This window comes from Lissotriton helveticus, chromosome 3_1 (assembly GCF_964261635.1).
Source record: "Lissotriton helveticus chromosome 3_1, aLisHel1.1, whole genome shotgun sequence".
NCBI classification, from domain to species: Eukaryota; Metazoa; Chordata; class Amphibia; order Caudata; family Salamandridae; genus Lissotriton; species Lissotriton helveticus.
In genome coordinates this window covers 808,812,098-808,828,981 of record NC_136061.1, presented here as the reverse complement: position 1 = coordinate 808,828,981, position 16,884 = coordinate 808,812,098, and the positions used below count along the sequence as shown (strand labels likewise).

The following is a 16,884-nucleotide window of genomic DNA, read 5'->3' as shown; positions in this document are numbered from 1 at the left end:
TGACAGGAAACGAATAGTTTCTTACCTGTCGGTGTAGTTTTGCAGCTTGAAGATCTTTCTGGATTCACTATGTTGTGCATATTCCGCAATCTGGTGGTTGGGTCCGGAATCGTAGTCTTTTTTTCTCTTTTTTTTTTTTGTCGTAGCCCAGGTGGGTGTCGACGTCCCACCATTTGGTGTACCTTCGGTGACGTCGGCGTGCTTCCGGCGGAAGCTACCACCCTTGGGCGCCATCTTCGGATTCTTTTTTCTGTCTCTTTTTCCTTTTTGTTTTTGTAGTGAATCCATGGCTATGTTTGTTAATCGTTTTTCAACGTAGTCTTTCCACGTATCATGTAATTGTTCCAACTTGCTTTCTTTTCCATCTGTTTCCACCCTCTTTTCCAGCCTCATCTTTTTGGCGGAGGCGGGTGGGTTCGCTAGTGAATCCAGAAAGATCTTTAAGCTGCAAAACTACACCGACAGGTAAGAAACTATTCGTTTTGCAGCGTGAATTTTTCTGGATTCACTATGCCGTGCATAGATTTTGTAGCGGCTTTCGTTACTTTTGTGGCGGTTGGGTGGAAGATGAGCGTTGGTTGTTAAAAATATGTTGAAGCACCTTTTGTCCTACTTGTGCTTCTTTGTTCATCTGTACATCCACGCAGTAGTGCTTCGTGAAAGTGTGCACTGAAGCCCATGTTGCCGCCAGGCATATGTCCTGAATCGGTGTGTTGGCCAGAAAGGCAATTGTTGCTCCTTTCTTCCTGGTGGAGTGGGCTTGTGCCCCTCCTGTTAGCTCCTGGCCAGCTTGCTTGTGGCAGAACTGAATTGTCTGTGCGATCCATCGGGCTATGGTGTTTTTAGTAACTGGTTTGCCCATGTAACTGTTAGCGAAGGACACGAAGAACTGTTTTGTTTTCCTGTGTACCTTCGTTCTTTCAATGTAGTGCATCACAGCCCTTCTTGCGTCTAGGGTGTGGAGCGACCTCTCAGCGCTTGTAGTGGGGTTTTGAAAAAAGCTAGGGATCTGAATACTCTGATTCATGTGGAACCTTGACACCACCTTTGGCATGAAGTGTGGGTCAGTTCTCATCACGACCCTGTCACTGTGTATCTGGATGTAGGGTTCCTGCAATGTGAGTGCCTGCAGTTCGCTCACCCTTCGTAGTGAGGTGATTGCCACCAGGAAGGCCGTCTTCATTGTCAACATTTGCAGTGATGCTTTGTGGATGGGTTCGAAAGGTGCTTTCATGAGCTCCGTCAGTACCACATTTAAGTTCCAGGCCGGTGGCGGCATTCTCTTTGGCGGCGCTATTCTTTTAGCCCCTCCCAGGAATCTTTTCACGACTTGGGATGTGAAGAAGCTTCTCCCTGTTTCTCCTCTTGTGTATGCCACAATCGCTGCCAGGTGCACTCTCAGTGAGGATGAGCTTAGCTTTGCCTTAATTAGGTGTGTGAGGTACCTTAGCACCGTGGACTCCTTGGTCAGTCTCCTTTGGAGCTGTTTCGTGCAACACCATTGAGCGAATCTTTTCCATTTTTCCCCATAGCACTTGCGTGTGCTGGGCCTTCTTGCCTCTCGCAGCACCCGCAGGGTGCTCTCTGGTAGCTTTAGGTGTGCAAATTCTAAGTCCTCAGGAGCCAGGCTGAGAGGTTGAGGCTCTCTGGGTGTAGAATTCCTCCGTTTTCCATGGAGAGTAGGTCTCTTCTTTTTGAGAACTTGTGGGGGGGGGGGGCCCCTGCGCCATCTCCATTATCTGAGAATACCACGTCTGTCTGGCCCATTGTGGTGCCACAAGGATGAGCATCATGTTGCTCTTCATGCATTTGTTGAGAACCCTGGGGATCAGTGGTATTGGGGGAAAAGCGTAGGCAAATGTTTTTGACCAGATTATCCATAGGGCATTCCCCTGGGACAGTGCCTCTGGTTGCCTGGATGCAAAGTATTGGCATTTTGCATTCCGGTGTGTTGCAAATAGGTCTATTGTTGGGGTGCCCCATTTCCTGAATAGACTCTCTGTTTCCTGACCGTTGAGTTCCCACTCGTGGGATGCTGAAGTCTGCCTGCTGAGCCAATCCGCTTCTACATTGTCCTTCCCTGGCAGGTGTATGGCTAGCAGGTCTATTTTTAGTGGTATGGCCCATTTCCAGATCCCCTGTGCCAAGTTTGACAGCTGGAACGATTGAGTTCCCCCCTGTTTGTTTATGTAAAACATCGTTGTGGTGTTGTCTGTTTGTATTAGCACCTTCTGGTTGTGTAGGTGTTTCTGAAAGGCCTTGAGGGCTAGCAACAGTTTTCAGTTCGTTGATGTGCCTGACTGCATCTGTAGGGCTCCACAGACCCCTCACTCTGAGCCTGTTCATGTGTGTGCCCCACCCCTTCTGGGAAGCGTCTGTGGTGATGGTCACTGTTGGGTCCTGTGGTGTTAGAGGTTTCCCTTCTGTTATTCTCTCCTTGGTCCACCACCTTATCTCTTCCTGCACCCTGTGCGTTACAACCACTAGATCGTCCCAACTTCCTGTAGCTTGTGACCATTGTTGTTGCAGCCACTCTTGGAGTGGTCTCATTTGTAGGCGTACATTGGGGACCAGGTGAATGCATGATGCCATCATCCCCAAGATCTTGCTCACAGTCCTCACTGTCAGAGCTCGCCCCTTCTGGTAGTGACGTTTCTCCCTCAGTAGGCTGAGCGTTCTCTTGTTGCTCGGTAAGACTCTGCATTGGATGGTGTCGATCTGGGCTCCCAGGAAGATCTTTACTTGCTCTGGTTCCATCGAGCTTTTGCCCCAGTGTATGGAGAAACCCAGGTTTGCTAGCGTTCTTGTCACCTGTTCCGCATGCTCCTTGCATGTCCTGTAGCAGTTTGCCTTCACCAGCCAGTCGTCTAGGTAGGGGTACACGTGTATCCCCTTTCTCCTTAGGTGTGCGGACACTGCCGCGAGGCATTTGGTAAACTCCCTTGGTGCGGACTTTAGGCCGAAAGCTAGGGTCGTGAATTGGTAGTGATCCTTGTTTACTGTGAACCTTAGCATGTGCTTGTGCTGCCTGTTCATGGGGATGTGCAGGTATGCATCTTTGAGGTCTATGGTGGACAAGAAGTCCCCTGCTTTTATCTGAGGCATGACCTCTTGTAGGGACGTCATTTTGAATTTTTGGGTTTTGACATATTTGTTTAAGAACCGCAGGTCCAGGATGGGTCTTAGGCTTTCGTCCACCTAGTTTGAGTACACTCCCATGTTCCGTTCTTTGAAGGGGACCCGTTCTATGGCCGCTTTGAGGAGGAGTTCTTGGGCTTCCTCTTGCAGTAGTTGCAGCTCTCTTCCTGAGTGCTGTCTTTTCTTTGGTTTTCTGTTTGGTGGCCTTTTTTCCAACTCTATGCAGTACCCGAACTGCATAATATTGAGTATCCACTTGTCTGTTGTTATTTTTCTCCACTCCTGGAGAAAAAATCTCAATCTTCCTCCTACCGGCGTTGCATGTTCCTTTGTGTCTTGTCCGTGTAGCCCTCTCCTCTTTGTTTTTCCGTGCTCCTCCCCCGGAGGGTGTGGGTGGTGGAGCACCTTCTCTCGTGTGAAGTCACTTAGAGGGGGGTTGTTCACCGCCTCTCCTTCTCTGGCCCCGTCCATTTCCTCTCGACCGTAAGGACTGGCCCCTGCCTTGGTAGTTCCAGTTTTGCCTCTGCTGGCCCTGGTGGCCTTGGTTGTCACTCTGTTGCCCCTGGTGGAAACTCTGGTGAGAATCTCCTCGCTGGCTTCCACCTCTGCCGTTCGGCCTCCGTGAGGGAGTGCCCCTTCTCATCCCTCTGAACTGCAGGGCTCCCATGGACCTTTCCGTCTCGTTGTCCTTCTTCAGTTGGGTGAGCTTATCATCAACTGGGGCTCCGAACAGTGTTTCACCGTTGAAGGGTGTGTTCAGGATGTTGTTCTGGACCTCAGCCTTGAATCCTGAGATCCTGAGCCAGGCTTGCCTTCTTTCTGTGATGCCTATAGCCATCAGTCTGCTGGATGTTTCTGCCCCATCCAAGGCTGTCTTCAGGCATGAATTGGCGATGCTCTTCCCTTCCTCCACCAGGTGTGCTGCCCTCTCACGGTATTGTTCCGGGAGGTGCTTGAGCAACTGTCCCATCTCATCCCAGTGCTGGTATTGATGCCTATTCAGGAGGGCGTTTGAATTCGCCATCCGCCTGTGCGTTGCAGCGTTCCTCTCAATCTTCCTGCCAGTCAGATCCATCCTCCTGCTTTCTTTGTCAGGTGGTGGTCCGGACGTTGTTGGGACGTTTGCCCTTTTTCTGGCCGTTGCAGCGATGATAGAATCTGCTGTGACGGATCCCTTGATGTAAGCTGGGTCTTGGGAGGAGAATTTGTATTTCTTCTCGGTCCTCGGCGTTACAGATCTGCATGTAGCCGGGTCCTTGAAGGCCTCCTTTCCCTGGTCTGTGATACTCTTGAGCATGGGCAGGAACTGGCTCCTTGTCTGTATGGGGGTCAATGCCTCGAGCAGGAAGTCTGCTTTTGGCTTCTCCTCTTCCAGCTTAATTCCATAAGCTGTTGCCGCCTTTCTTACCACCTCATTGTATGCCCCAATGTCATCCGGTGGCGAAGGCCTCGAGGGGTATGTTTCCACAGCCTCCTCTGGGTTTTCGGTCTCGATGTCCTGCCATTCATGGTCTTGGGCCGTCGAGGAACCTGAACCGTAGCTTGACTGCTGTTCCCCGTAATCCCCTTCTGTGTAGTAGAGGTCCTCCTCCTCTTCGTGCTCCGAAGGTTCCGGAGTTTTCGGCGGCTCTTCGACGTCGAACTCCTCGAGCTCCTGTACCTCAGCGACGGTCGGTGCCGGCTTCGGGGGAATCTTGTAACTTTTCATTTTTTCATCGAAGTCCTTCTTTCTCTGAAGGATGTTCTCCATTTCGGCCTCGAGCCTTCTCTTCTTTCTCTGCATTTCTGCGGCCTGTTCGTCGTCGAGCGTTTCGGCCGCTCTTTTCGACGTCGTCGTCGAAGCTTTCTTCGGCTCTTTTTCTTTCGACGTCGAAGTCCCTTTTTCGGGGGCTTGCTTTGATGACCTTTACTTTTCGCTGGTCTTGTGCCTCCGGGAGTCCTTCTCGGAGGATCCACTGGGCTCTTTTTCGTAGGATGCAGCTTCGGTCGTCGATTTGCTCGGCGCCGGTGCTCCTTTCGAGGCTCTGTGCTCTGACTTTCGAGAGTCTGCCTCAGGTTTTCGAGGCCCTGTGGGAGTTTTCGGGGTCGTAGACTCTCCTACCTTATCAGGCGTATTCTTATCGGTCTCAGCGACCGTGAAGTCATCTGGTCCTTCGGCGAAGTTGTCCTCATCGTCGGTGGAGAGGCCAAGTTCGTAAAGCGTCGGCGCTTGGCCCTTGTCCTGCATCGTGTGGTGAGCCGTCCTCTGTCTTTCTCGAATTCGGAGTGTCTTCGGCTTGAAGACGGAGCAGGCGTTGCAGTCCCTGCTCTCGTGGTCTATTGGCAGGCAGAGGTTGCAGACTGGGTGCTGGTCCTTCTGTGCGAACTTGTGGTGGCCGTTCTTGCAGAATTTAAAGGGCGTCTTGTACATCCCTGCGCTCAGGGGGCCCCCTGTGTGCGCATTCCTCCGAGGACGTAGAAGATTCTGAAGTTTTCTCCTTTCTTCGTCGTCTCAGTCCGAAAGGTCTTCTTCTCTCGATGTTCTCAGGTCTTTACCGTTGAAGATTTGCTGTATTTTCTCCTTTTCTCCTCCAAAACTTCTGGAGCTTCACGCGACGATCCAGACCCAACGGCGGAAAAAAGAATCTGAAGATGGCGCCCAAGGGTGGTAGCTTCCGCCGGAAGCACGCCGACGTCACGAAGGTACACCAAATGGTGGGACGTCGACGCCCACCTGGGCTACGACAAAAAAAAAAAAAAGAGAGAAAAAAAGACTACGATTCCGGACCCAACCACCAGATTGCGGAATATGCACAGCATAGTGAATCCAGAAAGATTCACGCTGCAAAACTCTATAATCAATTTAGAGTGGGCACTCTTCCCTTAAAATCATTTACCAAAAAGTGGGGGATTGTTCAAGATACAAAATGTAATTTTTGCCCATGCGAGGAAGAGACCTTACTGCACGTTCTGTTTGTGTGCCCTGGAAATAAGGGCCCTCCCCATAAATGGCTTAAGCCGGTTTGTGTTTTACTAGGAACAAGATCATGTCAAACGGCTTTGCGTATCTTAAAAACGGATACTAGTGAAGTCATAGTTATCGCTATGGCTAAATTTTAGAGTTGGACGTGGGCCCTTAGAAGGAATAGTTTGCATGTTACTGTAACATGATTCAGCTGAGTGCACTGTGCTATTAGCCTTTTCTAATCTTTCTGCTTATAAGAATGAAGTGTCTAGCCATAACTTGTGTATTATGGATATGATCTCTTATGAATATTTTGGTTTTAAGAGAAAAGGATTTTATTTAGGTGTCTAGTATTTTAATAGGATCTTATATGAGATGTTTTTGTATATTCTTAAGAATCCTTTTTTTTAAAAAAAAAGAGCTATTATGAATTTTAAGGAATTTTCAATATCTTGTATTGTTATATCATCGAATAAAGACACATTTGATTTGTAAAAATAGTCGTAATGGAAAACCAGTGCAGCCAGTTTTATGGGAAACATGAAAAGAAACAATCATTGGCAAATAACAATAGGTCTGACATTGGTGGACAACCTTTTGGTTTTGAGAATGTGGGTCTCATTTCGCCATGATTTTTGTAAAACTATTGTCGTGGGAGCTGCCAGTCCCTTACCATTATAACAAACATTGGCAAAAAACAATCATATTTTTTGACTTCTAAAGCATGCATTCCACAGTATTCTTTGGCATAGAAAAAAACTACTTTGTTTGCAGATATGCTCCTTGTGAAACAGCAGAATTCTATCACTCACAGTGAAGGCAGTCTATCGAGATGAGCAAGAGACAGAAGTTTAATGAAAACAAAAGGTCTTGGTTTACTCAAGACCCAATTAGGAGCCCAATTCTTAAATAGAGTCACAAAAGTGCACCCATGATATATGCCCTTGTGTTAGTGCAAATTTACAGCTTTCACAAGTTCAAAATGATTTACAGAGGAAGGCCAGGAAATGGTAATCGTAGAAATTATTTGGGAACGGCATTTTAGCACGAGCAAATATGCATGTGTAAATTTCCTCATGCGAAAATCTTTTGAGCATTTACAAGTTCACTTTCCCTCCAACCACTTTATTCCCCAACCGTGAAAGAGGCTTTATATCTGCTCTTGTCAGGAGTAAATTTCCGACCTTTCTCAGTATGGGAAATGATTAGAGAAGAGCTAGTGAAAACTCCGTAAAACATGCAAGCTGGTAGGTTTTCACAGACTCCAAAGGACACTCTAGCACTGTAACTATTGCTTAATGCTACCTCCTGTCCCAGTATGTAGATCTGTAGAAAAGTGGCAAAAGTCAGGAATTGCTAGAATTCAAACACTACTATAGAATGAGCCCTGGCATAAGCAGAGAGGGTATTATCAGAGCTCCAATTATAATGAGATCACTGAAATAATTTATTGATGCACTACGTAGCACCAGAGGGACGCAAGATATATTTTTTTTACAGGACAAGGAGATTTATGAGGCAACCTGTCCCATGGATAAGTAGATATTTCATAAATTCCACACCCGATAGTTAAATTAAAGTAAATGTTTTAAAACCTAATCTGATCATACAGTAAAAGCCCTGCATTCCTCCTTAAAGAGACTCCATTGCTAGAGCAAAAGGTAACATGAATAGTTCAGTCAAACCTACAAATAAACGTGTGCTGGCTTAAATGAGGCACTTGCAAACTTCCTGCCAACTAGACAACCTTGCATTGCTCTGATCTAGGACACTCTTGGGAAAACCAGACCCACAAGCAGCAACATACCCTGTTCTACTGTTGCCAGCTCAACTTCTGCCTGCCCACAACCGCTCCCTTCAAAGGGATGAAACAGCCTTCTTACCAACCGCTAGCAGTGGCACTGGCACCTCTGCTTCATCACTATCCACTCATTATCAATACGCCCTCAAATAACACAGCATGTAGCAGGCTCTGCCTTTTTTCCTGCTCCACCTCTCTTGAAAAAAGTCCTTCAATTAAACAACACCTAAACAAATATCCACTTGAAAGAACAACAAAAAAGTAATGTTAAAAAAATAAAACCAAAAATGTAAATCAGCTTGAAACCAGACCCCACATTTTCATTGTAAAATTATCTTTAAATGTAGGTGCTAATCAATTTAATTCTCTTTAAAATGTGTCAAACTTAGTAGTGTATTTACAAAACAGTCAAAAGGGAAAGCCAAAATGTTTGCAACCTGAGAACATTCTAAAATATCACATCTCCCACTGGTAAGAATTAAAATTAAAAAAATTAGTACCCACAACTTTGTTTAAATCACCAACCCATAGTCAAGACGCAGAGTTAATCAATTTCAAGACATTTGTCAGAGTAAACATATTTCAACATTTAAAAAAATATTCAGTTAAACACTTACCTCGTCCAATGACTTGTCCTCCAAAGCAGTTAAATCTATCATAGGATTTTTCACACCTTGAGATACCATGATCTTCAAACCTACATAACAGTAAATTACCTTTGATCATGATTCACAAACAGGTCATCTCATTTTTACAATTGTTGTTAAACTCACACAAGTAGAGCCAGGACTGGAAACATTATCCTCTCATTACAAATAGTGTGCAGGGTTTATGTACTTCTTGGATTCTGATGTACAGATTGCCTTGTACCATCCTCTGCTTCCCTGTACAACACCCCACTGTGGTTACTAAAACTGAACTATGCCATATGGCATGAAGCAAGAAAACAGCAACAAAAGAAACAAACAGAACACGAACAGTGGTTGCAGCAATTGGTTTCTTTGCACTTTTTCTGAAATTACACATAATATCCCACAAAGAAATGACAAAATTTCGCACCTCCCCAAGAACATCTGAAAATAAATATTTGCATTACATTTTTTTAATAAAAGTAGATATCACAGATTTTACCACTTGTCCTGAACACAGATAACGCTAGGGTTTTCTAAGGAACATTCAACTTTACCAAAGACTGCACTGACATAAGAGTCAAATGCTTTCAAACAGGTTCTAGAGGGTTCATTTTGAACCAATTCAAAATAAAATCACACAGACGTAGAGCCATTAGGTTGTTCGCCTTTCCAGAAGCCCAGGAACAAAATTAGATCTATTTGCTCCAACATTTCCTTTTCTAATTACATAAGCATTTTTTGAAGCTCGTATGAACTCGGAAAACCATGTGAATTATCAAAGTAAAAAGGTTATCTGAGAGCAAGGTAAAAGACTGTAGGCTGAGCAAATAAAACAAGCATTTACAATGCAACGGTCTCGCCTTTGCAAACGTTAGAGCTTTTGGCATTGTAAATGACAAAATTTTTATGTATGTGTTGGTTTTGAAAACAGATAAGGAATATGCTACTTACCAGTATGCATCTGTTCTTGGCATAGAGGGCTGCAGAGTGGTACATTTATGAATAGATCTCCATCTGGTGTCGGGCTCGGATGATTGCACTTGTTTTTCTCTTGGAGAAGTCTTTGTCGTCACAAGATCAATGACTCCTCCTTTGGGTGCTAGTGCGCATGGGCATCGGCTCCATCCTTAGATTGTTTTGCCATAGTAGGGTTAGATGGAGTAGTGTAATAGAATACAGAAAGAGATGCCCATGTAAGTGTATCTAAATAAGATAATGTTGGGACAGACACAGGTTTCCGGGGAAGCAGGGAGGGCATGTACCACTCTGCAGCCCTCTATGCCAAGAACAGATGCATACTGGTAAGTAGCAAATTCCGTTCGAGGCATATGGGCTGCAGATGGTACATTTATGAAGAGATTATACAGCAGTTACCTCCCTAGCGGTGGTCACCCATGTCTGTCGCAACTGTTTGAAATAAAGTTTTTAATACAGCTTGGCCCACTCTGGCTTGTTGTGTAGCCTGCACATCAACACAGTAGTGTTTTGTGAAGGTATGTGGTGTAGACCAAGTTGCTGCTCTGCATATGTCATCTAGGGGAATGTTTCCTAAGAATGCCATAGATGCTCCTAGCTTACGTGTAGAATGAGCTCTAGGAGGAACAGCTAATGTTCTCTTTGCTTTTATGTAACATATTTGTATACATCTTACAATCCATCTGGCAATGCCCGCTTTAGAGATAGGATTGCCCTTATGTGTTGGGGAAAACGCTACAAATAGTTGTTTAGTTTTCCTGAAATTTTGTGTCCTTTCTATGTAGTACAATATTGCCCTTTTTACATTTAATGTATGTAGGGCCCTTTCCGTTACCGTCTGTGGTTTTGGGAAAAAGACTGGTAGTTCCACTGGTTGATTGATGTGAAATGCTGAAATTACTTTAGGCAAGAACTTTGGGTTTGTTCTAAGAACCACTTTATTCTGGTGTAACTGTAGGAATGGTTCTTGTATTGTCAATGCCTGTAATTCGCTTACTCTCCTGAGGGAGGTAATGGCTATAAGGAAGGCCACCTTCCATGTAAGGAATTGTATTTCACACCTATGCATAGGTTTGAAAGGTGGTCCCATTAGTCTGGTGAGTACTATGTTGAGGTTCCAGACCGGGGAAGGTGGTAATCTTGGTTGAATGACTCTTTTAAGGCCTTCCATGAAGGCTTTGATTGCTGGCACTCTAAACAGGGATAGGTGTTGCCTGTTTTGTAGGTACGCTGCTATAGCTGCTAGATGTACTCTGATAGATGTGTACGCCAGATTACATTGCTGTAAGTGTAGTAAATAGCAAATAATCTCTTTTGTTGATACGTCCAGAGGGTTGATGTTATTACTTGTACAGTATACAGCAAACCTTTTCCACTTCGCTGCGTAGCATGCTCTGGTGGTGGGACATCTCGCCTGCTTAATGATCTCCATACAATTTGGCGGTAGATCTAAGTATCCAAATTCTAGGATTTCAGGAGCCAGATCGCTAGGTTTAGTTGTTTGGGATCTGGGTGCATTATTTCTCCATGGTTCTGTGTAAGGTGCATGGGTAAAATTCTTAGCTTTTGGTGTGGCACCTGTGATAGTTGCAGGAGCGTGGTGAACCACGGCTGTCGTGCCCACGTGGGTGCTACTAGTATCATGGTCATTGAGTGTTGTTGCAGCTTTCGGACCACTAATGGGATTAGTGGGAGAGGGGGAAAAGCGTATGCAAATTTGTTGGACCAATTTATCCATAACGCATTGCCCTGCGACAGGTGGTGTGGGTACCTGGATGCGAAGCTTTGGCATTTTGCGTTCTGATGGGTGGCAAAGAGATCTATCTCTGGTTGTCCGCATCTTTGGAAGAATGGCTGCAGTATTTGGTGGTGCAGTTCCCATTCGTGTATTTGTTCTGACTGTCTGCTTAAGATGTCTGCTATCTGATTTTGAACTCCTGGTAGGTGTTCGGCTAATAGATAGATGTTTTGAGGAATGGCCAATCTCCAGATTTCCTGCGCTAGTCTGGATAGTTGGAGAGAGTGCTTCCCCCCCTGTTTTTGAATATAATACATTGCTGTCATGTTGTCTGTTCTGATCAGGACTGCTTTGTTGATAACGTGCATTTGAAAGGCTTTCAATGCTAGAAACACTGCTAGCAGTTCTAGATGATTGATGTGCAGTCTTTTTTCCTGCACACTCCATCTTCCCTGTACTGTATATTTCTCCATATGCGCTCCCCATCCAGTGAGTGATGCATCCGCTGTTATTATCACCTGTGGAATTGGTTCTAGGAACGACCGCCCCTTGGCAATGTTTGTTGTGTTCCACCACTTCAGAGAGCGGTGTGTGCGGTCGTCTACCAACACCAGATCTGTAATCTGTCCTTGAGCCTGATTCCACTGTGTCGCTAAGCATTCTTGCAGCGGACGCATTTGTAGTTTGGCATATGGTATTAGCAGTATGCAGGATGACATCATCCCTAATAGCTGCATGAACACTCGCGCTGTTAGTGAGTGTTGTGGTTGGAATTTTTGAATGACTGTAAGCATTGTTTGGATCCTGACTGGATTGGGATATACTTTGGCTTTTTCTGTGTCTATAGTAGCCCCTAGATATTGTTGAACCTTGCTTGGTTGCAGGTGTGACTTTGTGTAGTTCACCGTAAACCCTAGCTGGTGCAGCAGCTGAATTGTCTTTTGTGTGTTCTGAAGACATTCTTGTTGTGACTTGGCCTTTATTAGCCAGTCGTCCAAGTAAGGGAAGACATGTATTTGTTGTCTTCTTAGGTGAGCTGCAACCACTGCTAGGCATTTTGTGAACACCCTTGGTGCCGTTGTGACACCAAACGGAAGGACTTTGAACTGATAATGCTGTCCTTCTACCACAAACCTGAGGTATTTCCTGTGGGCTTTGTGAATAGGGATATGAAAGTAAGCGTCTTTTAGATCCAGTGTAGAAAGAAAGTCCCCTTTCTTCAGCAAAGGAAGCACTTGTTGGAGCGTGACCATGTGGAAATGTTCCGAATTTATGTATGCATTGAGAGGTCTGAGGTCTAGTATTGGCCTTAGAGACCCATCTTTTTTGGGGATCAGGAAGTATAGGGAGTATACTCCTGTTCCTTGTTGGTGTTGTGGAACCTTCTCTATGGCATGCTTTTCTAGCAGGGATAGTACTTCTTGTTTTAACAGTGTTAGGTGATCTTGTCTCATTGGACGCTGTTTGGGGGGATGTTTGGTGGGGTAGCTGTGAGTTCCAGGCAATAACCATGTTGGATAATTTGTCTCACCCACCTGTCTGATGTGATGTTTTCCCAGACAGGTAGGAACTGTGATAGGCGTCCCCCGACCGGTGTTATATGGGCTGGGGGGAGCTGTATGAAGTCACTGCTTTGGGGTTGGAGAGTTGCGGTTGTTGTTGTTTCCGCGACCTCTACCCTTGTTGTTGTTACCTCTGTAACTGCCTCTAGAATTACCTCTGGGTGATGTCGGTGTAAAAGAGGTTGGTTGCTGGCTTGTACCTGTATTTTTGGATCCCCCTCTATAGGTGGACCTACGAAAGGAACCTCTTTGGGTTGGCTGTTGCAATGCTCCCATTGATTTAGCCGTTTCCGTATCTTTTTTCATCTTTTCTAAGGCCTCATCTGTCCCTGAGCCGAAAAGTGTTTTCTCATCAAAAGGTTGGTTCAATAATGATGTTTGTACCTCTTGTTTGAACCCTGAAACTCTGAGCCATGCATGTCTCCTTAGCATGACGCTTGTGTCTATGGATCTTGCTGCAGTGTCTGCTGCGTCTAGGGCGCACTTAATGGAAGTATTAGTTATTATCTTTCCCTCTTGTATGAGTTGATCTGCCTTCTTTTGATGTTCTTTAGGGAGATGCGTGATGAGTTTTTCTAATTCATCATAATGAGCTCTGTCATACCGTGCAAGTAGCGCTTGCGTATTAGCTATGCGCCAGCTGTTTGCCGCTTGTGATGCTACTCTCTTGCCGGAGGCATCTATTAGCTTAGACTCTTTGTCAGGAGGTGGGGCTTCTCCTGTAGTTAAAGAGTTTGCTCTCTTACGAGCGTTTGTGACCACTAGTGAGTCCAGAGGAATTTGTCCCTTGATAAATATTGGGTCTTTTGGAGCTGCCTTATATTTTTTATCAATTCTTGGGTTTAATACCCCAGCCCTCACCGGGTCTTTGAATATTTCTGATGTGTGATTGAGGAGACCCTCAAGCATTGGTAGTGTTCCTGATGTTCTTTGTGCAGCAGGTAGTGTTTCTAACAGGAAATCCACTATTTGAGGTTCAGCATGTAGCTCTACCTTGTGGTATTTTGCTGCCCTATTGATTAGTTGTGCAAAACCTGTATTATCATCAGGTGGTGAAGGTTTTGAGGGATACAGTTCAGGGTCGTTATCATTATCTGACCCTACATTATAATCTTCCCATGGGTCTGCATCCTCTGGGATTGTGTCTTCATCATCCCTAGGATGTTCTCCCTCTCCTGTGTCACTTTCTACGTCTGTTATAGGTGTAGATGAGCGTGGTGTGAAAGGAGAAGTTGGCCTATTGTGAGGAAGAGGAGAAGAGGGTGTGTCTCTAGGTTGTGGAGAAAGGGGAGGAGTTGTATTCGTCCCCATTGTTCTCTTCTTAGGAGGAGGAGTTTTGTCGTCCAACTGTTCATTCTTCCTCTTTTTAGGTAGTTCTGTCACTACCTTGCCAGTTTGTGGATCAATAAACAGAGTCTTTTGTTTAGGATCGGTTTGATGCTCCTGTGTCGGTACCGAAGTTTTTGGTTCCGAAAGGTGCTTTTTCTTCTGACTGTCCATTTGTGTTTTCGGCACCGAAAGTTTATTCGGATCCGATGTTTTCGGTGTTGAGGAGGTCTTCGGTGTCGAGGTTGTCTTCGACGTCGAAGCATGTTTCGGTTTCGACATGGACTGTTTCGACTTCGAGCTTTCCTTTGTATGGAGCTTCGGTGTCGATGCCGAGGTGGGCCGTTTTTCGGATCCACCATGGTGGGAGACCGAGTGTTTCGGTTTCGTTGCCGGGCCCGAAGGCGGGGCGTCTGAAACTTTTTTCGGTTGTCTGACCGGGCTCGAAGGCGGGGTCGACACCGTGCGGGGTCTGTTCTTTGGGAAAGGGACGTCGTCACTCACGGTTTGCTGAACGTCGATCTCCTCGACGTCGGACTCGTCCGCTTCTGACCCTGCCTCGTCCTCCTCTTCTTCCTCCTGTTCGGGGTGCTGGTCCTCGAACAGCTCCGGGATTGCCTGTGACTGCATTCTCGATACCTCGTGTCTTCGGGCTCGACGGTTTCTAATCGTCGACTTGGAGGAGAATGCCGCGCAGGCTTCACAGTCCCTGGATTCGTGTTCAGGGGACAAGCAGAGGTTGCACACCTCGTGTAGGTCCTTGTGTGGAAACTTAGCACCACACGTTGGACATTTTTTGAATGGAGTCCTTTCCATGGACTCCGGGCTGGACTACGTCGAGATGGGCCTCTTGGTCTCGTCGACGTAGCAGTTGGAAATCTTGTTGTTGACGTCGAAACGCGTCGAAATGGAAGTGTAGCCGCGTTCGATAACAATACCGTCGAATTGGAAAGGGAATACGGGCCGAATATAACTTTCTTTGTCGAAGTCGATCCGGAGCGCTTCGATCCTCATCCGAACCCGATGGCGGAAAAAAACAATCCAAGGATGGAGCCGATGCCCATGCGCACTAGCACCCAAAGGAGGAGTCATCGATCTCGTGACGACAAAGACTTCTCCAAGAGAAAAACAAGTGCAATCATCCGAGCCCAACACCAGATGGCGATCTATTCATAAATGTACCATCTGCAGCCCATATGCCTCGAACATAAATTACATTGTCATTTGCAATGCCAATAGCTTAATCTCTCGCAAATGCGAGACCTATTGCATTTGCACACACAGAGCCACACACACAGAGCCACACACACACACAGAGCCACACACACAGAGCCACACACACACACAGACCTACACACAAACAGAGCCACACACACACAGACCTACACACACAGAGCCACGCACACACAGACCTACACACACAGAGCCACACACACACACAGACACACACACACACAGAGCCACACACACACACACAGAGCCACACACACACACACAGAGCCACACACACACACAGAGCCACACACACAGAGCCACACACACACAGAGCCACACACACACACACACACAGAGCCACACACACACACAGAGCCACACACACACAGAGCCACACACACACAGAGCCACACACACACACAGAGCCACACACACACACAGAGCCACACACACACACAGAGCCACACACACACACAGAGCCACACACACACACAGAGCCACACACACACACAGAGCCACACACACACAGAGCCACACACACACACACAGAGCCACACACACACAGACCTACACACACAGACCTACACACAAACAGACCTACACACACAGAGCCACACACACACACACAGAGCCACACACACACAGAGCCACACACACACAGAGCCACACACACACAGAGCCACACACACACAGAGCCACACACACAGAGCCACACACACAGAGCCACACACACACACACACACACACACACACACAGACCTACACACAAACAGACCTACACACACAGAGCCACACACACACAGAGCCACACACACACAGAGCCACACACACACACACAGAGCCACACACACACACACACACAGAGTCACACACACACAGAGTCACACACACACAGAGCCACACACACACAGAGCCACACACACACAGAGCCACACACACACACACAGAGCCACACACACACACACACAGAGCCACACACACACAGAGCCACACACACACAGAGCCACACACACACAGAGCCACACACACAGAGCCACACACACACAGAGCCACACACACACACACACACACAGAGCCACACACACACACAGAGCCACACACACACACAGAGCCACACACACACAGAGCCACACACACACACAGAGCCACACACACACACAGAGCCACACACACACACAGAGCCACACACACACAGAGCCACACACACACACAGAGCCACACACACACACAGAGCCACACACACACACAGAGCCACACACACACACAGAGCCACACACACACACAGAGCCACACACACACACAGAGCCACACACACACACAGAGCCACACACACACACAGAGCCACACACACACACAGAGCCACACACACACACAGAGCCACACACACACACACACACACAGAGCCACACACACACACACACAGAGCCACACACACACACACAGAGCCACACACACACACAGAGCCACACACACACACAGAGCCACACACACAACCACACACACACAGAGCCACACACACACACACAGAGCCACACACACACACACAGAGCCAC

General features: G+C 46.7%; 1 protein-coding gene across 6 annotated transcripts in view; it reads right to left on the bottom strand.

The window, feature by feature from the left end:
• GTF2H1 (general transcription factor IIH subunit 1) overlaps positions 1 to 16,884 on the bottom strand; it is a 482,809-nt gene that overhangs the window by 331,028 nt on the left and 134,897 nt on the right. For all 6 annotated transcript variants that reach the window (XM_078681075.1, XM_078681072.1, XM_078681073.1 and 3 more), the window contains exon 7: positions 8,501 to 8,580. In XM_078681075.1, the coding sequence (XP_078537201.1) occupies positions 8,501 to 8,580 (80 nt within the window). The remainder of the gene's footprint in view (positions 1 to 8,500; positions 8,581 to 16,884) is intronic.